Source organism: Cheilinus undulatus, linkage group 5 (genome assembly GCF_018320785.1).
Source record: "Cheilinus undulatus linkage group 5, ASM1832078v1, whole genome shotgun sequence".
Taxonomy (NCBI): Eukaryota; Metazoa; Chordata; class Actinopteri; order Labriformes; family Labridae; genus Cheilinus; species Cheilinus undulatus.
The window spans coordinates 26,466,714-26,488,290 of record NC_054869.1 but is presented as its reverse complement, the minus strand read 5'-3'; the positions used below and the strand labels follow the sequence as shown (position 1 = coordinate 26,488,290).

At 39.0% G+C, this 21,577-nt stretch overlaps 1 protein-coding gene across 2 annotated transcripts in view; it reads right to left on the bottom strand.

Annotated features, from left to right (window-relative positions):
• Positions 1–21,577, bottom strand: part of susd2 (sushi domain containing 2) — a 37,935-nt gene that overhangs the window by 15,462 nt on the left and 896 nt on the right. For both annotated transcript variants that reach the window (XR_005991922.1, XM_041788185.1), the window contains exons 3-12: positions 20,730–20,878; positions 19,302–19,659; positions 18,468–18,669; positions 17,819–17,904; positions 17,464–17,732; positions 16,014–16,157; positions 15,248–15,400; positions 11,262–11,513; positions 9,672–9,950; positions 9,137–9,313 (exon numbers count right to left, since the gene is read on the bottom strand). Coding sequence is in view for 1 of the 2 variants with exons in the window: in XM_041788185.1 (XP_041644119.1) it covers positions 9,137–9,313; positions 9,672–9,950; positions 11,262–11,513; positions 15,248–15,400; positions 16,014–16,157; positions 17,464–17,732; positions 17,819–17,904; positions 18,468–18,669; positions 19,302–19,659; positions 20,730–20,878 (2,069 nt within the window). In the remaining variant the exon portion in view is untranslated. The remainder of the gene's footprint in view (positions 1–9,136; positions 9,314–9,671; positions 9,951–11,261; positions 11,514–15,247; positions 15,401–16,013; positions 16,158–17,463; positions 17,733–17,818; positions 17,905–18,467; positions 18,670–19,301; positions 19,660–20,729; positions 20,879–21,577) is intronic.

Sequence of the window (21,577 nt, the reverse complement as noted above, 5' to 3'; positions counted from 1 at the left end):
TCAGCTAAACTTTGTGGTGGACTGGGGACCCCGAGGCCAGGTGTGTATGGTTCTCTCTCTGTTACGTCTTCATGAAGCAATCAAAATAATATAATTCCAGTATGAAGTAAATGCAGAGCTCCGTATAATACTTTGATTTTACAACTGAATGGATCACTTAAAATATTTCACATGTGGTCTTTCATCATGGAGCCTTTCCAAAGAAAAACCTCTAAAAGTTTGGACCAGAAGTTTGTTTTACTCAAGGACTATCCACATAAAGATAAAAATAGAGCACAGCCATAAAAACAGAAGAGTGTAGAGCTAAGAACTGAGCATTACAGTACAGAACTGAGCACAAACAGTACAGAAACATCTGCATCCAATGGACATTAAAAGTTTCAAATATGCACTCAAACTTCACATAAAACATTCTGTCCTAATGTTGCTAAATATCTTTTTCTTCCTTTTTCCACTCTGGAAAAGATTAAATATCCTAGAAGGGATTTTATTACTTTGTTCTCCATTTATTCCTCCATTTAATACCATCATAAACTTAAAAAATATTGCCATATTCAAAGCTGATACATCATATTTTAAACCATCATTTCTTGTAGACTCGTGTCCACCCTATTCCCCTGGTCTTCCTAAAATATTTCCACTCAAAAATGACAGAAAAATCAGTTTCTAGTCAGATTAATTATTGCTACATCCACATAAAAAACAAGTACTCCTGCTCTGGTCTCAGGTCATAGTTTGTTCCTTAGAATGGAAAGTGAATACTTTTGTTCATAGACTGAAAAAAAAAACTATTTTTATGGCATGACTAGAGATTCAAAGGTCTGTGGCAAAGGATTACTCTGGTTTTGGTGTTTCCAGGTTTTGCACACATCTGTTCAGAAAGTCACCAGTGCTGTGCAATCTTGACTAGAGCAATAATTAAATTTGCCTATCTGGCGTTTTCTTTTTGTATTGGCTGCCTGATGAGTTCCAGCAGGTATCCTAGTATGCTTTGTAAAGTTAATAATCTGCTTACACCTTTATCTCACCTCTCAGTTCATGCAGTGTGGACTTGCACTCTAAGCTAACCAACAATAATAGAGATAACACTTTCAGTGAAGTGAGAAATAAGTTTGTGTGTATATACTGGCCCCATTCCATACCTGTACTTCTTGTGTGCACTGTCAAACATGTCACCTGTTCATGTTGTTTTTTTGGGAGTTGTTTACAGATGAGTTAAATTTCAAAATAACTAAAAGTATTTGATGCATCATCTGCTTCAAATTCTTTCATTTCTTCAAACGTGAAGGAATGGCTCGGAGTCCCATGATGTCTTTCCAACATCAGCCTCTACGGCAAAGGGGTCCTTGAACTACCTCTCGCAAGCCTAACTGAAGAGTACTCCAAAGTCAGACTCCAGATGACGTTGAAGGACTCCAGAGATCAGACCATCAGTAATGCTGCACCGCCCCTGGTCACAGAGTGGAAATAGACACCATCCGACACAGTGCAGCAAGCTACAGCAGCCCTGAGGCACAAAGACATTGTGGGGCATGTACAGCTGGGAAGAGGAGGCTTTGGCCTGGCAGTGAGCAAACCAACTTGGCATAAGGCCTCAGCATCAGAGAGGAGGAAGCTGATGGTGGAGGAGGTACGCCGACAAGAGGAAACTGCAAGAAGTGCAAAGGCTGTCTCTCTTGCTAAGCAGGGGCAGTGGATGCGGTGGGAAGGCCTGCAGAAGAGGAACCTCAGCTGGAGGGAGCTTTGGGAAATGGAGGCAGGTAACATCAGCTTTATCATCAGAGTCACTTACGATGTGCTCCCATCACCAAAGAACCTCCACCTAGGTGAAGATCCGACCTGCGCCCTCAGCCCAAGTCAAGCATCTCTCAAGCACATCATGACCAGTTGCAAGACCAGCTTCACACAAGGCAGCTACACCTGGAGGCACAACCAGGTCCTCAAGAGCCTGGCAGCAGCACTTGAGATCAGGAGGAGTACAACCAACTCCCTCCCCCTGAGAGCAAACAATACCATCAAGGCACCAGCATTCATCAGGGAGGGACAGGAAAAGCCCAAACATCCTGCCACCAAGCCAGAAACTGGACAACTAGCCGTGGCCAGTGACTGGAAGATGCTTGTGGACATTGGCCAACAGTTAGTCTTTCCACCTGAGATTGCATCCACCACCCTTAGACCAGACATGGTCCTCTGGTCCCCTTCACTCAAGTCTGTGTACATCATAGAACTCACAGTGCCATGGGAGGACTCGGTCGAAGAGGCCTGTGAGAGAAAAAAACTGCGGTACACAGAACTAGCAGCCAACGCAGAACAACAAGGATGGAAGACAAAAGTCTGTCAAGTTGAAGTGGGATGCAGAGGATTTGTCGCTACTTCCACCATCAGGCTGCTGAAGGACCTGGGAAGCCATGGACAGGCTCTGCGGCAGATCATTAGATCTGTGTCCAAAGCAGCCAAAAGGAGTAGCCAGTGGATATGGCTCAAGCAGAAGGACCCGTGCTGGGCTCCAACAACAGCAAGAGGAGCAACTCACTAACACTACCACCTCCTTCCCCACTTGAGAACCCAGAGCAGAACCCCCCCACGAACAACATCTGTGCATCTCGTGATTGGGCATGGGACGCAAGCTCAGGCTTGACCACCCTGTAGCTGGCCGCCTTTGATGAGGGTGTGAGTGTTTAAAAGGCCGAAACACCCTATGACTCAAAGGTACACTACTGATGATGTGTCGCAAACTTACATCCATCCATATCTGAGATGCACCTCCAAAGACGCTCTTAACATCAAGGAACCACCAGGAGGAACCACCAGGAAGACTCCCAATCAATCTTAACATCAAGGAAACCCTCAGCAAGTGCATACCACCTATTGGCACAACGGACAGTTTAACATCATGTCCTGTATTTCATGATTCTGAATGAAAGACAACAATCAAAAAGTGTTGTCCTCTACACCTGTGATTCTAAACTGGTGGAACAGGACCCAAAAGTGGGTCACAGATGCATGCCTGGAAAAAGATGTTGTGCCAAAAAGGCTATGCTGTAATTTTAATTTGAAAGCCATGCATTTCTTATGATGCTTTGAGTATGCAGTAATACATTCATTCACACAGCAAGTAAAAGCACTCCACTTTAACACAAGTAGCCAACATTTGTTAAAGGCCACAGACAAAAAGGGAAAAATAGGTTTGATTTTAAGCTGCAAGTTTAGCATGGCGAACACACATAAAAGCATTAAATCAACAAAACTGAGACAGCATTACAACAAAAAACAGTGTATGAAGACAACCTGTTGACCGTTTTTAAAGATGACTGTTGTACTGTTAAGTTATGTTGGTGTGATGTTGGTAAAGTCATACTAATTTTTTTTTCTAAAGCTAGCACAAAAACTATGGAAACTGCGAGGTGCAAAGCCTGTTTAGTAAACTCTTGAAAGATTATTAAAAGAAACCTGCACATATAGAATAAATGTTGGTATAAACAACTTAAATAAACTTACTTCACCTATCACTTATGTTTCTCAAACACAAAAAGCAGAATTTTTTTTTTTTTTTTTTTTTTTTGTCTTTTAACCCACATCACCTTTTCTTGTAAAAATCACTCCTGTTTGCCATCTGTCACCTTTCCTTCGATCACTTTCTCCTCTGTGTGGGGAACTCTATTAATATCATAATAACATGAAGGTTTAGCTGCTTTATGCATCTGATACTGATCCAAGCCTCTTGTTCTTCAGAAGACTATGACAAGGAGCAGCCAAGCTTGTAAACTCTATAACCTAATAGTTCAGAAGTCTCCCATGGCCTTGTTTGTGCTCGGCTCAAAACACTTCAAGGACTTTACATCCCATCAACCACTGAGCCATGAAAACTGACATCGATCATCCTAATTCACCACACCCCTGTGTCAGGCAGATAAAAAGCACACTGACAAGTAAGGCAGCAGGTTATAATCCATCTCAAATAGGTGGGGCTTTCACTGATGGGAGATATTCATACAGAGATTCATTTTTGACAGAAGGGACTTAGTGTCACCTCTGCTGACAGACACCATTTCAAAGCAACTCATTAAAGTGAGTCAGAGAAGAAGTCAAACTGGAGCGGTGGCATTTGTTGTTCGGCGGCATTTTCATCTTAAACAATGGCTATTCTGTGGTTGTACAGCCGTCACATCATGCCGAGGTGATTCATATTAAGGGGGGGAAGGAATATCCGTTGGGCTGTCTCCTGCTCACTCTGTATTTAGTGTCGTTTACATGGCTAGGGGTCATGTTTGAATTGCGTAGGTAACAGCTAATGCAACACCTGCCACTGTGGCTCCTCAGGTCATGTTGACAGATGTTAGCTCTGATTAGTCTAATGAGAGTGTGAGAGCAAGTGTGATCATGGTCACATGGCTAAAAATGTCAGGCTTTGTGTCTGTGTGTACACAATGCACAGGTACTGGAAAAGGAAACTGGGGAAGACAGTGAGAGCAGAATTTGATAGAAACTGGAACACCCATTATGGAGACAACAGCCTCTGTCAATGGGGGGAGCAGTCTTTATCACTAGCAAACCAGCAACCTTAGTCAAGTATTTTTTTTAACCAAAATGAATAGTTAAAGATGAATAAATAATGTCTAAATCTCATCAATCAAGAATTAGCATTATTTTGTAAATCAAGGCTGTCTTCAAGGTGGGCAAAGTGTTTGCAAAATCCCACTGTACACAAGGTTATTCTGGGTTCTTATGATCTGTTTCTTGGATTCATGTGATATGTTTGTTTTCTCAATTCATGTAGTGTTCTTGGGTTCTTTTGGGTTGTTGATGTGTGGGTTTATTTTGTTGGATCAGTTTTTTCTTGAGTTCTTCTGCTGTTGTGGTTTTGGTCTTTGCTGTTGGGTTCTTCTGCTTTGTACTAATGTTTGCCATTACATACTTGTCAAAGCAATTTGTAATCCTCTGTTTTACAAATAACATCATCATTAGTCTTTATTACTATAGGACTAATTTTCCTAATTTTTATTTTATTCAATGTTGAGAATTTGTTCATCAAACCCACAAAAAAAAAAGGAAAACGTAAATACCAGAGTGAATGACAGAACAGGGACAGTAAAATGTACCACTTTTCTAACTGGATGACTGTTTATACAATAAAAAGTATTCACCCCCTTGGATGTTTTATCCTTTTTAATTTCATAAATTAATCATGGTGAATACAATTTGGCTTTTTTGACAAAAAAAATCCTCTCAATGTCAAAGTAAAAAGATTTCTACAAAGAAATACCAATTAATTTAAAATATGTCATGCAAATTAAGTGACTACATTAATAGTGACACCCTTTCAGTCCAATCTAGTAGATGCACCTTTGGCTGCAATCACAGCACTGAGTCTGTGTGGATAGGTCTCAGTCAGGCCTGCACATCTGGACACTGCATTTTTACTCCTTTCTTCTCAGCAAAAGTGCTCAAACTTTTGTTAGAGTTTGCACAGGGATCAGGCGTGAGCAACTCTTTTCAAGTCCAGCCACAAATTTTCTGTTGGATTGAGGTCAGGGCATTGACTTGGCCAATCCATAACAGTAACCTTGTTGTCTTTGAACCATTTCTGTGTAGTTTTTGCTGTATGCTTTAGGTCTATGTCATGCTGGAAAAATAAATCTTCTCTCAAGCCATAGCTCTCTTGCAGACTGAAGAAGATTGTCCTCCAGGGTTTTCCTTTAATTCGCCACATTCATTTTATCCTCTACCTTTACAAGCCTTGCAGGGCTTGCTGTCAAGAAGCATCCCCACAGCATGATGCTGCCACCACTGTGCTTGACAGTGGGGGTGGTGTTTTTGTGGTGATGGGCAGCGTTGTCTGATGGCCAAAAAGCATCATTTTGGTCTCATCAGACCAAGAAACTTTCTTCCATTTGACCACTGAGTCCCCCACATGCCATATAGTATACTCTAATGGAGATTTGATATGATTTTTCTTCAACAGTGGCTTTCTCTTTGCCACTCTCCCATAAAGCCTTGACTGGTGAAAAACCCAGGCAACAGTTGTTGTTTACACAGTCTCTCCCATCTCAGCAGTTGACACTTGTAACTTCTTCAGAGTGATCATTGTCTTGGTGGCCTCTCTCACTAGTCTCCTTCTTACACAGTCCCTCAGTTTGTGAGGACGGTCTGATCTAGGCTGACTTACACATGTGCCATATTCTATTTCTTGATGATGATTTTAACTGAACTCTGGAGGGTGTTCAGTGCCCTGGAATTTTTTTTTGTATCCATTCCCTGATTTGTACTTTTCAATAACCTTCTCCCTGAGTTGCTTGAAGTGTTCTTTTGTCTTCATTGTGTAATGGTAGCCAGGAATTTTGATTAGCCAGTGACTGGACCTTTTACTACAATTACTTGAGATACATTCACTGCACTCAGGTGGCCCCATTTCACTAATTGTGAGAATATTAGCACCAACTGGCTGGCCAAGGGTGAATATTTTTACAATGAATTATTTTACATTACATATTGTTACAATGTTACAATGTTATGTAGAAAAGACTTTTATCCAAAGTGAAGTAAGTCTGACAGGATGACAGGTGTTCTGGGAGTTTAGGACCTTGTCCAAGGGCCCAAACTGGATATTGATCATGCACTGACTGGGATTTGAACCATCAATCTCCCTTTGTCTTTCTGCAGAAAATCGAAGGTTAAAACAATTGCAGTACTGAGTTAAAATGATCTGTGCAGATTACAGAGATGATACTCCAAAATGTGAGTGAAAGTTTTGCATGTGTTGTCAGATCTGGATAATCTTTGTTAATACATTGTCTGTGGGGAGGGGTAAGAGTCTTTATATTAGGTTAGATATGTTGTGCAGTCATGATTTGAAGTATATTGGGTTATTTATAACAAAAATATCTAATAGGAAACAGTTCTTAAGAGCTCTGCACTGGATTAACACGTTAAGAAACTAATATGTTAGCCTGAAGAAGAAGTCAGGATCTATTGTGTCCAGCTCTGTCCCAGCCAGTTGTTACCAAAGCCGACATGTGAAGTCTATTCACCCTGATCACTATCAAGAGGAAGTATTTGTTTGCAGCTTAAACAAGGAAAGGATGGAGGACTGGGGTGAAGCCATGAAAGGGTGAACTTTAAGGTAAATCAAAACAGACAACGTAATTTCTCTGCTTTCTATCACTACACAATCACTCAGTTAATCCAAAAGGCATCTATAATCAATATGTTATACAAGATTTAAGTTTCAGTCTAGGAGAGCAATGGCGGTATTCTCTGTTCTGCTGTAAAATCATATTGCAGAAATTTATGCTGTTTTTATTTCAATTCTGTTAAAACCACTGAAACCCTTGCGGACAAAATTCTTGGGTTGTTTTTGTTTAAACTGTGACTTTTGGATTCATGAATTATGCCGTCCATTGTTCATTTTCAACATTCTAGCACTGCATTGTTATCCTTCTTTATTAAGTGACTCTTTCTCTAAAACTGCTTGTTTTTGTTCCAGTGTTGTCTGTTATGACTGAGACTTCCATAAAGGAAGCTATCCTTAAAGGCTAAATAAAAAGAATAAGGGGTAATAAGATGTACTCCTACTTTTACTGTAGCTGCAGTATGGATGAAATATTCTTGAGCTGTAACTAATTTTCTTTAAGGGTTTTTAAGAGTTATAAAGAAACTTTTAATTTGTTTTGTAAATGACTTTACTAAAGGAATTCAGTGGGAAATACTGCCACCTGATGGCAACAGTTGATGACTGCAACAACGATGTGAGAGTTCACAGTTGGGATGATGAATGAAAGCATTAGAGAAAACCAGGTGCTTCTCATTTACAAACAGAAAGATAAGACAATCCAGGAAAAGAAGTTAATAGCTGTGTAACTAAAAGTCTGCATGAAGAGTCAAGCTCTGGGTCTACTGAATCTTTGCTTTCAAAGAGATGTGAGAGATGAAGAACATTCCCATAGTCCCTCTCAGTTTTTATTAGGGGGTGCTGCCAGTCATACTGAATATAAAACATGCCTTGGAATGATAAGAGAGTAACTTTTATTTACTCATCTTGCTATCTTTCGAGAACAATAAAGTAACTTTAACAGAGAAGAAAAGAGAGTTCTAATAAAACTCTGCACTATTATTAGAATAATATGGACAAGAATGACCTGTGATAACTTTGTGGTTTTTAATGTTTTAACCTTAATAAAATTATGTTAACCATTCCCTGAATTTCCTGTAGCAATTAATTTTTTCTTTTTAATTCCTGCATGATTTATACAATGAAGAAAATAAAATCAATAATGTTAGTGATATGAAATTATCTTTTGGTTGAACCTTATATGAATTTCCCTCTGAGATCAATAAAGTACACTTTACTTTACTTTACTTTGCTTTTATGATATACTCAAAAGATGACATTGCCAGAGAAAATCCTATAAAGTCTCTTTCTATTTGACCAGAAAATAAGTAAATTCTGAATTGGTTAACACCAAAAAGATTCTCATATTTCCCTGGCATGGTGATATCAAAAGATCAGTTGTTGCGCCAACTGATATATTTTAATGAGACAGGCAATATTTATTTTTCCCATAGAAACAGTTTAAATAATTTGTATATGTCTGTAACACATTCTGTCCAAGTATATCTTATCCAAAGAAGTGGCTCAGCCACTGTCATGGCACCCAATGGTTTGTGAAACCCCTTGTGTTTTGGCCTGAAGTTTTACATTTTTGCTTTCCTATCTTGATAGTTCTCCAACCAGAAGTGACATTTGTGACAGGTGAACAACTGGAGTGGCTGACTTTTAAATCACATGTAACCAAACCCCCAAGCATACCCTGTTGTATCTTGATTTCACACTTAATAAAAAAATACATTATAAAATAAACACTGAGGATTTTTAAGGAAGATAACAAACTTGGAGTTAAGACAATAAATCAAAACATTAGATGTAGACTGAGGTAAAATAAAAAGAATCAACTGATAGTTACACTTGTTTTTATAAATTCAGACTTCTTTTTACAGCTTGTGGAGCTACCTTCTCCTGACCTTTAGAAAGGTCTTAGGTAGGTCTGCATTGGCTTCACTTCTAAAACCTGAGGCTTTTTAAAAAAGTCGATATACTTCACAGAACCAGGACTTTGTTTGGTTTTATATGAGAACTGACCTGTTATACAGTAAGGTTGGTTCCCTGTCCAGGTGCCATCTTGCAGACAGGTACGCTCCGATGAACCATAAAGTATGTGGTCTTTGCTGCAGGTAAAGCTCAGAGTGTTTCCCTCTAGGTATTGTGTTCCATTTTTCTTCCCATTCCTTGGTGTAGGCAGCCAGCCACAGGACAAAACTAATGCAAAAAAAAAAAAAAAAAAAGATATTTACAAACCAAATGCAAATCATAATGTTGTTTTCACTAATGAAAATTTGAATTTTTCAGTACACAGATTTAAAAATATGAGTTACTTTAAACTGGTTTCCTTTCATTAAGATTTTTGCTCTTATAGGCCTTGTATGCTGCATTTTGTACAATTCAATTATTAATCCAAGATAGGCAAAGGCACTCTATGCACATTTGCAGTCAAAAATGACATCGTTACACTTTGGCATTGCTGGAAACAAGTAGGCAAATTAATCTCCATGTTTTAAATATAAGTATAAAAGACTCTAAATGATTGTGCTGGGATTAATTTTGTTCGCCATGATACCTGGCTCCAGGGCTTCCATCAGGACCCGGTAATTCTGATAGGCCTTGAGTGTGGCGTTTCCCAGTGTGAGGCTCCGAGTAGTCAGAGTATCATATTTACAAAACTCGGCTCCTTCTCCAGTGCACATCTTCAGCATGTCTGCCACCAGAGGGTCGTCAGGTCTCTCAGGAACAGAAAAGTCAGGGACGAAAGCAGGATCATGGCTTGGTTGGGAATAGTAGGTATCCAAAAGATACTTTGTGTCGTAGGTGAAAAGAGAAGACTTTTTTGAGATGTTCCCTATAAATAAAAATAAAACAGCAATACACAGTTAAGACCTGAAACTAATAAGGATTATTCTACTAAATAACAAAAACACAGATTAAAAAAACACAGATTCAAAGCCAGTGTAAATTGGTGTTGGGAGGGATGCATGAAATTGGATTCCACAAACTTATCTGTTTATGAACTAGTCACTTATAAACTGGAGGTTGTATTTGGTATCTATGAGTCGCCCAGTCAACCTGTCAACCCAAAAGCATAATTTTCCAGCCCCCAGGTTTTTACAACCCTAATTTATTTGTATTTTATTCAAAGGTAAGAAAGTGCAAATGGTGACAAAGTAAATAAACAAGTTTCTAGTTTAAATGCACTTAGATAAATTGTAAAGGATGGATAACATCAAGAAGTCAGCTCAGTTTGTAATAAGGCTTTGGTTCTCAGTCAGTTTCAAGGCAAAGATTTATTCTCTGAGCCAAGACATAACAACTGTTTCACCTATATCGCATCCATACAGGCTTAGAATTATAGTCTAAAGATTTAAAGAATACAAATATTATTCATATATCTTCATCACAATATTCTGAGGGAGACTATCATCCATTACTTAAGTTCATGTAAAAATACATCAGTCATTACTAAAGGCAACTACGGTAAATGCAAATATGTGACCTACTACCACAGCAGTTTGGCTAAGTTGCATGGATGCCCATGCTGTTTTTTTCTCACAGACCAAAAGAATCAGAGTCTATGAAGCAGATTATTATTTGAAAAAAGGAACATCACTCAAAGAGATTAATACAGTACGTACACAGCATGCTGTCATATCAGCCTATTAGTTCCAACAAGCTAACAGTTGGTGGTTGCTGCATTTACCCTAAAGCAAATGGCTTAGAGAAGGATGAAACCAATATTCACAAGTTTTTGATTGATAAGTACCATAATAATGGTAGAAAAATTATGAGCATGTACTGTCTGGCCCCCACTGTGTTGCTGAAATTTGACTGCATTTGCACATTATGGTCATGGACCCTGATACTGCTCTGTAATCTTTCACAGCTGTGCTAACTCTAAACATATGGCTTCTTTTCTGCCTTTGCACTCTTAGCGCATTTGTTAGAATTTAAGCCAAACAGAGCTAAAATGTGGAAGTTATTTATGACAGCAAAATGATCAGGAATTTTAAGTAGGTCATATAATCCTTAACAAGCCTTTTTAAAATGCAACATGGCTCACTGCACAAATCAAGAAGAGAAGTTTAACAGTTGTGTTGCTTTAGAGTTAGAAAAGATTACTTTATTAATTGAATTTCACCAATCTTTCAACACTCACAGCCAGCTCCAAAAGTAAAGATTTCCTCTGGTGTGACATCAGCTACAGAGATGACCTCTCCTGCCTGAGTTAACAAGTCATCTGATTGGTCAAAGTTCATCCGACCGAGGAGACCCTGAGTTTGGTTAGTGAACTCTGGTGGAAGCAGAACAGTCGCTGCCATGGTTCCTTCATGGACACGGACCTCCACACCAGCACCAGAGGGGAAGATCACTGTTACGTTCTGTGGGCAGGGGGCGAACACAAACACTCCTGGAAAAAATGAGATTGTACTTGTATTTTTGATGACTCAACGACATGTTAACTGCACTAAAGACAGAGAAAAAACAAATTTAAAAACACGTGAAAAAAACTCTTAAAAGTAACAGATTTTACAGTTACATTAATAATAAGAATCTGTTGTTGTTTTTTGTACTTATGTTTAAATGTGGTTTATTCTCCACCATATTTTAGTTTTTACCACTTAAAGGCTTTGAACCAATGACATCAGTAACTGTTCATAACCCAGAACGACAGGTTGCTACTAAATCATGGTATTGCAAGAAAGCCCTGGCCAAAAGAAGCTTCTCTCTCCCTGTTTCTGTGTATTATTCTGCAGCTCATTTGAGTACTCTTTTTTGCAACGAGAGAAACAATCACATTTATGTCATGACAGGCAGACAGTTAAGTGCTAAATGTCTCAGCTTCTTTATCTTATCCTGTATTAAACTCCAAAGGTATTTCTAATAACTAATTTTCTGAGTTTTGTGAAGTTGTGTCTCTCACATATATGAGACATCTTTGATTAAACTGCTGCTGAAAACACTCCATTTCCTGATGTTACTCTTCAAAATAATAGTCTTCAATGATGATTAGCATTGGAGACTTATTGTGGCAGACTTAGCAGGGATAGAACGTGTCTATCATCAGATATTTTAATGTTGCTGCTTTGAGAGAGACAAAGCCACAGTCTGCTTCTCATGATCGTCCAGGACTAATGTCAAGTGAAATATGGATTGAAACACACCTTCAGCAGCTAAGATGTTTGTTGTTGCTTCAAGTAAAAACTGTCGAGCACTCCAGCAAATAGCCTTCCCCCTGACCTCACGGTGAACTATGACCAGAGTGCAGCTGCATGCTGCAGTTGTGCCAAGAGACAAAATCCATTTTTTGGAACAAATCTCTCTGTTATGATGCTTTTAATGACCCATGGGCCACTGTGGCTGATAGATTTCGTAAACTTACCTCACAATGAACAAAAACACAGCATTAACCTGTTATTTTTTAACAAAGACAGAGACATCAGCTAACAACAGACTGTATTAAGATACGCTGCTCAGTGGTTTATATCGTTGTAGCATTAGGGAGGCAGGTAATTCTCCATAGTTCTGGTGACATGATGGGACAGTATGTTTACCCTACTCAAAGAAAACCAAGCTACAAAATTTAGTTACACAGAAGCTATACTGCCAGAAGTATTCGCTCACCTGCCTTGACTGGCATATGAACTTAGGTGACATCCCATTCTTAATCCATAGGGTTTAATATGATGTCAGTCCACCCTTTGCAGCTTTAACAGCTTCAACTCTTCTGGGAAGGCTTTCCACAAGGTTTAGGAGTGTGTTTATGGCCATTTTTGACCATTCTTCCAGAAGGGCATTTGTGAGGTCACACACTGATGTTGGACGAGAAAGCCTGGCTCTCAGTCTCCGCTGTAATTCATCCCAAAGGTGTTCTATCAGGTTGAGGTCAGGACTCTGCAGGCCAGCCAAGTTCATCCACGCCAAACTCTCTCATCCATGTCTTTATGAACCTTGCTTTGTGCACTGGTGCCTTGTCATGTTGGAACAGGAAGGGGCCCTTCGTCACTCCAGAGAACGCATCTCCACTGCTCTAGAGTCCAGTGGCGGCATGCTTTACACCACCAACACCACCATCCTACGCTTTGTATTGCATTTGGTGATGTATGGCTTGGATGCAGCTGCTCAGCCATGGAAACCCATTCCATGAAGCTCTCTACGCACTGTTCTTGAGCTAATCTGAAGGCCGAATGAAGTTTGGAGGTCTGTAGCGATTGACTCTGCAGAAAGTTGGCAACCTCTGCGCACTATGCACCTCAGCATCCGCTGACCCCACTCCGTCATTTATGTGGCCTACCACTTTGTGGCTGAGTTGCTGTCGTTCTCAATCGCTTCCACTTTGTTATAATACCACTGGCAGTTGACTGTGGAATATTTAGGAGTGAGGAAATTTCACAACTGGACTTTTTCCACAGGTGGCATCCTATCACAGTACCATGCTGAAATTCCCTGAGAGCAACCCATTCTTTCACAAATGTTTGTAGAAACAGTCTGAAGGCCTAGGTGCTTGATTTTATACACCTGTGGCCATGGAAGTGGTTGGAACACCAGATTTCAATGATTTGGATGGGTGAGTGAATACTTTTGGCAATATTGGAGGGTTTTCCAGCATGAACTGCCCGTTTAAGGTCACACCACAGCATCTTAATTGGATTTAAGTCCGGACCCTGACTGGGCCACTCCAAAACCTTAATTATGTTTTCCTGAGGGTTGTCTGCTTGAGCTTGAGGGCAAGAAGTGATGGCCAGACATTGGCCTTCAAGTGGTCCAGGTCCTGAAGCAGGAAAGCAGCCCCAGACCATCACACTGCCACTGCCATGTTTGACTGTTGGCAGGATGTTACTTTTACGCCAGATATAACGGGTCACACACCTTCCAAAATATTCAAGTTTTGTTTCGTCAGTCCACAGAGTATTTCTCCAAAAGTCTTGGGGATCATCACAACGTTTTTTGGCAAATGTGAGACAAGTCTTTGTGTTCTTTTTTTCAGCAGTGGTTTTGGTTTGGAACTCTCCCATGGACGCCATTTTTGCCCAGTGTCTCTCTTATGGTTAAGTCATGAACACTGACCTTAACTGAGGCCAGGGAGGCCTGCAGTTCTCTGGATGTTGTTCTAGGTTCTCATGAGACCATGTGTGGAAGAGTCATCGTTGCACTCCTGGAGTAATTTTGGTTGGCCGACCACTCCTGGGAAGGTTCACCACTGGTCCCATTTTTCTCTATGTGGATAACGGCTCTGACCGTGGTTCCCTGGAGTCACAAGGCCTTGGAAATGGCTTTGTAACCTTTCCAAGACTGATAGAGTTTAATCACTTTGTTTGTCATTTGTTCTTGAACTTTTTTTGATCGTGGCATGATGCGTTTCTTTTTGAGATATTGTAACCTACTTCACTTTATCTGACAACTTCTATTTAAGTGAATTCTTGATTCAACAAATCTGGCGGTAATCAGGCCTGGGTGTGGCTAGTGAAATTGAACTCAGCTTTCCAAAACGGTGGTTAATCACAATTAACTCATGATTTAACAAGGGGAGGCAATTACTTTTTCACACAGGGCCATATAGGTTTGGATACCCCCCCCCCCCCCCCCCCCCATAAATAAAATCCTCATTTAAAAACTGCATTTTCTATTTACTTGGGTTGTCTTTGTGAGGTATAAAAATTGGTTTGATGATCCGAAACATTAAAGTGTGATAAATAAAAGTCAGGAATTATAAAGGGGGGACATACTTTTTCACGACACTGTATCTAGTGTGTTAAAACACAAATTTTGGATTTCACTTGACAGGGACTTTAAGTTAAACTTATATCCCCAATTTTTTAACCGGTCTGTGCATGTGTTTATTACTGCAGTCAAAATGGGCATTGTAATATAGGACATCTGGAGTCTTTGGCTTTCAGAGTCAGTCTCAAGAGGACATATGAGGAACTGCAGGGTTGTTGTGCTCTTCCACAGTGACTTAGTTTTTAACTGCAAGTTACTGCCTACCAATCTTAACCTTACCCAATTATGAAGTGCAAAAGTTAGAGGGGAGTGGAACAGTAACTGACTTCAAGATGCAACATTTCATTGTAAGAACTTCTTCAAGATGTAAAAAGCTTCCTCTATCTGTCAAAGACAGCAGGGAGAGTGTGTAAATTATCTCACCATGTAGGTCCATCCATCTTTGCTCTGTGAAAGACAGGACTTGTTGGTTCCTTAGTATTTGAAGATGCCCCTCAGCTAGGCGTACCTCAATGATATTGGAGGCATTCTCCTTCATAGCCACTGATGATAGTCTTGTGGCTTCTGCAAAGGTACCTGTGTAGTCAGCATGAACATCACAGAATTATGTATATCATAGTAGTTGTTTTACTGCACAGTTATTGCTTTGAAGTCAAATGGTTTAATCACTGCCTAAGCCTCTGCAGTACTGAATCAATCCAGATGTTTGACCACACTGATCTAATGAAGAGAATATTAATGACATCTGGATATCTACAGTCACTTGAGCCATGGTTGTTGTGTAATGCGTCAAAGGAAATTCTAAACAATGAAGCTAACATCTGTTCTTCTTTAATAAATGTGACCCCAGGAGAGATACAGAGTGAAAACAACAGGAAACTAAGGAAACAAGCTGTCATTTTACCATGCCAAATTCACTGTGTAGAGATAAGAGAGATGCCGCAAAGAAGAGAGCAAGTAAAGAGCACAGAATATTTCACAAGATGCCAAGATGTCCAGACAAACTGAAGCAGATAATCAATCTTGTGACTGATAAAATGAAATAATCAAACTTTGAATAAGTCTCTCTGAAGAAGACTTGGAACAAGTTTGATCCAACCAAGGCTTTTAGCTGAAACAGAGAGATACAGTAGAAACACAGGGATGAAAGAATACAAAGAGAGGGCTTTCACATCAAATGTGGACCCACCATTCTTGAGTTTCACCTGCTCTGTCCTGGCCTGAACACTCAGCTCTCTGTTTGGTGAAGACATGAGGTAATACTCTCCTTTGCCATTGAAAGTGTACCTGAGGCCGTCGAATGTTATGAAATGTGGATCCCCAAGGACGACACCTGCGAGGCGTCAAGAAACACACCACTGATTTGTTTATATCAAATGCTATTTTGGAAAACACATTTTACAATGCACTGCTGATATCGCATTCATCTAAACATTGTTATTTTCTTATAGCAGTATGCGGATTGCAGTTGTGTTTATAGTCTCTGGAGAGAAGGCAGTGAGATGTATGATCTAATATATTTCCACATCTTAGCACTCAGTAGCAGACTATAATTTATTTACTTCTCCTGCAAACGCCCAGAATGTTACCTGCTCCTGGGGTAACCTTTTGTAGGGTAGAAAATGTGCAGTCCCACAGAGGATTAAATAAAGATAACCAATCATAGATAACACAAACTCTAATTCTCAAAGCTTTTCTGCATTTTTTGGTGCAAATTTTACCCCATATTTGGCATTGGAAAAAAAATCAACAGCCTACAGTCACTTTAACATTACTGAATATAAATTTGTAATAAATTATATCCTTGTGCTGTCAAAAATTTTAGGACATAATCATGTTAATAATTACCCATGACAAAAATAATAAAATATTTAGACTTTTCTTTAAAAGTTTAACATTAAATACATCTGACTTTTAAAATAAGGGAATAAAGCAAAAAAATGTTACATCAGAGTTAAGACTAACTGAAAAGGAAACTACAGACTGAACAATACGGCCAGCTTATGAATCAGAAATTGTAAATCTGATTCAAATACCTGGTTAATACGGTTGTTACTGATGATAGCAGTCAAACGTCACTCTTTTGCCTTCAAGCCAAAACCTCCTCACTCCACTTTTCAGGAAATGGAAAAAAGGTTGCATTTACTTTTTTTCCCCCACACTGAATGGTGATAATCAGCATCTTTTTGACAATTTTTATTGATTTAAAGTTTGTAAAAACACACTGACAGATGTATAGGGTGATCAACAGCACTGATATATGAAAAGAAAAGAAAATAAAGAAAAATTGAGATATGAGGTTTAGGCCCAACATCAGCGACGTCCTACTCTTTAGATTGAGTATGCGCCTGTTTGGGTGAAAAAAAAAGTTCTAATAGCCATTACCCTGTACTGTTTTGCTATTTCTAGCTTGCCCCATTTATTGCCATTCACTTAGATGGAATGTTCTCACCAGGCAGGCAGGGTTTAGCACTGTTGGGGCAAAGTACCAGACCAGTTGTGATGCTGTGCACAATTTAGCACAATTTAAATGCTTAATTCATTTCTCATTACCCAGATAATTGTTTAGCATTTTGTGGGAGTCTAAATTTACAAAAGTTGTCATTTATTCACTTGATTTGACTTATAAATTGTCTCACCAGCTCTTGGGGGCTTGTAGTTGTGACAACCACTTGAAGGTCGATGGTTGAAGTAGATTTGGCAGTTGTCTGACCACAGGCAGCAGTAGTAGAAAGATATGACATCATAAAGCCAGTGGGAGTACCCTGGCACCCTTGGTGGCTCCCTGTATGGAGGGGAGCCCCAGTCGTGAGCCCTGTCCGGGGTGCTGCCACTGATAGAGTCTCCTGTCAGAAGCAGAGCTCCTGTGCTGTCATAACAGCACTGCTGACCTGATCCATGAGTAGGACTGGAAAATGAAAAATAGGTGAATATGCTTTGGATTTTTTTCTTCAAAACATATAAAAACTTGATGAGTCCCCTTGTTGCTCCTACCTGGCTTTAATTGCTCGGACACAGTGGATACTACCTGGGTGCCAAGTACACACACTGCCCGTCTCAATGTCACAACTATAGTCAGTCTGATATAACACAATGCAAAGAAATGTCATAATATATTAAATAAACAAATAGCATTTAATTTGTATTCACATTTAATATGAAGAAATCATACCAATTGATCAGTCTCAAACTTTGTTGACTTTAACAGAAACTGATCAGTTACTCAGATTTAAGCAGATTCATCAACAATTCTGATCTAAAGTTGAGTCTCTAACTTTAATAAATATCATCTTTACACTGATTCCATATGATTTCTCTAACATAGATGTACATATATATATAGATATACGTGTTTGCTTATTAATCATCAAATTTTAGAAAATTTTGTGTGTGGCCACTTTCAATCTTAGAACACTCGTAGGTTTCTTCACAGTCATAAGAACATAACTGAAATTTGCTGAGGCCAATTATTACGAATAACAGCTTAAAGAAACATGAGCTTAAAAAGCAGGTCAAATACAACCTTTACACAATGGATCATCAATCAGTTACTCCTTACTCCATACTGTACCTGTTATCAGTTAAGATGGTAAAATTCTCAATATATCAAGAAATCACAAGTTGTTCTTTCAAGTACACTCACATGAAACCGTCCTGTGTCTGCTCGAGCCTGAGCCAGAGTGCATGGGCAGTCAATGAGTTCATCCAGGAAATTGGGTAACTTCTTCTCCACTTTGTCCCACTGCAGACACTTTTCTCTGGCCCATGCTGCAGAGTCATCTCTGAAAGTCTGCTCCAGGTGCCAGGCTAACACATGACCTGCACTCCAAAGACACTGTATATCTCTGCATAAAGAAAAAATGCTAGATTATCTTAAGTACTTCACAAGACTGAATTTTCTAAAGTATGAGGGTAAAATCAGTGTCAAAAGTTGGTGGACATATGTATATATTTCAGAGATTAGTTAATTCAGTCCAGTCTTTGATATATCAGACTCATTTTCCATAGTTCATCAGGGAAAGAGTGACATTTTTACAGTTTTTCCCCATCCAACTGCTGCTTCATAATATATTTAATAACAGTGATGAACTGTTTTAGCTGTCTGTTTTTTTTACCAGTACTGTAGGAAAAGTCTGACAGCCAGACTCTATCTGGATCATGGAAACCAACGATATTACTGTTGTTTCTCGCTTGCATAATGCAGTTATGTATTATTCTAATTTTCATACATATTTAAAATTGTGATACGTATTTTTCATCATTTAAAAGCAATTGCAAATACTGTATCTTACATTTTTCCTAAGCTTTTGATCATGTATAAGACACATAAAACTAGCAACTTTACTATGTTTTACTATGTTTTTTCAAGAGTCAACTTAACAGAGGCCAAAAATGTTCTCTTTAAATGAATTCCTGAGTCTTAGATTTTCAATAATACTGGAAAATTTTTTGAAAGCTTGATTTGTAACAGGGATACCTTGCTCCATCTGACTTAGAACTAGCAGTGATGCGGATATTCCCCACCATCCACTCAGAGTGTTCATGTGAGGGCTCTGGAATGAAGCTGAAGGCCCCAGTGTTGGGTTGATTCCTGGCCAGAGAGTACAGATAGCTCAGCTCGGCATGTAGAGATGGTGATCCATCCCCTCCTGCCCCAGTGCTTCTGCTGGATTCACTGTAACCCCATAGCTCTATGTTGACCTTATCAGCTCCGATCAAAGAGTTGTTCCATGTCATCTCAAGCTGTCCTGTCGTGCTCTGGATGCCGTAGTTCTGCCACTTTGTCACATTCACCAAGGAGACTTCAAAGGCAGGGTCTGCTTTGTTAGGGTGGACTATCACAGTGAAGACAGTAAAAATGCAATATTGAAAGGATGCATAGTTTTGTCCAAAGTAGACATTTGATCATGAAAGGATAGTGTATTAAAAGTGGATGTAGTCTTGACTTCAACCTTTCTTTGAGCATGTAGTATCGAAGCCCTAAGTTAAGCATGCTACCCCTTAATTAGACAAAAGGGTGGACTGGATGCAGTGTTATCTTTCTGTATTGGATTGGTAACAAATGTTTCTCAGTGTGGAGAATTAGAATAATTTTCAGGTAATGGGGTGCCCTCTTTTGCCCAATAGAAAGAATGCAGGCTAACAGCACCTCCAATGATGGCATGAGTTTTAAAATGAGGAGTTTAGGTCCACTTTATGTTTAAAGCCTAGATCTTGGGGTCAAATATTGAGGTTATCAACCACAGAGAAGAGGAAAACTACGAGACAGGCTATTTTAAGAAATGACAATTTCTAGAGTTACAGCTGCACAAATAGATTAATGTGTGTAGGTAGCAGTGTGCGCTACAAAATATGCTTTCATGTAATGAATGATCTTTATCTTAGTGTAACCATTTCATATTTTGTGTTTTTAATTAATATTCTAAAACTCCTGTGATTAGTTTTAGGTGAAATTACAATTAATGATGATCAGCTAGAAGATGAACTACACCTATATAGTTTTTCATATTTCCTGTTAAATCCACTGCCAAGTGGCTGTCAGACAAGGCAGTCCCCAGCAACATTTTTCTTTTCTTTTTACAGTTACCAAGGTTAATATTCCCATTGTATGACTCTATTTTGTTAGAACACAGCAGGATGAGATTGCATGCATGTACAAGGAAAACTTAGTAAAGAGATACTATTTATCCAATGGGTTTTAATAATCAACACAAACAAAACCTTCCTAACAGGGGCTTTAAAATGCAAAATGGAAAGCTAAAACTTAAATAAAGAGGCCCCAAAAATGATTCTTTATGTAAAATCAATGATAGATCCTAAATCACTGCAGTGTATATCCCATTCTAAGCAAAATTTATCTTACTACAAGTTTTTTGAGTTACAAATTTTGAAGTCCGCTACATACCAGACAAGTACTCTCCAGATCTGTCGTAATTTATTCCATCTGTTGAGACAGTAAATGGGATCCAACCTGTCTCATATAGTAAAGGACAGACACAAAAAGCATGACCTTCAGCATCATTGAAGCCCTCTTGGTCAATCTTGCCTTTGAATCTGAAAGAAAAAAAAACCCATCTTGATTTTCCTGGTTTGCTAACACCAGTCCTTTACTTGCTTTGTAAAGTGTTTAGTGCAAGATTCAACTTCAGAACAATCTGAGACACAAGTCCCACTCAGGTTCAAATTCATTGCACTGGGAAAATAATCTGAATTTATCATGACAAGAGGTAACAGACATAAATACTTATCATTTTAATGATGAAATTTTGTTTTCTTTATTTATATAGGCAGCATGTGTCCATCATGTTTTCATTTGCTCATCAGTAAAACTGTTACCACATAGAGCTTGCATGAGCATTTTTTCACAATCTATTCCATCCATTCCAACATACTGACGTGCTATTCAAACACTGGCTGCTTTTGTGTCACCTTTTCAGAGAAGAGAGTTCCTACTGACATGTTTGGTTGTCCTTCAGTGTTACATTTAAAGCGCTTTAAATTGCATAAAAAAATTGTACGGCTTTGATCGTTTGAATTGTTTTTATCCTGAGGTTTGTTATGCCCTTGCTGTAGATAAAACATCATATGTGGGGAAAGAAAATATGAACATGAACTACTCATTTTATGGTGCATTGCATAAAAACTTAACTGGTGTAGGCTATATCTTAGTCACACATCTTGGTTGTGAAAAGACAAGAACTATATACTCCATGTTTTTCTTTTTTTTTTTTTTTTTTTTGAAAGTCTAATGTT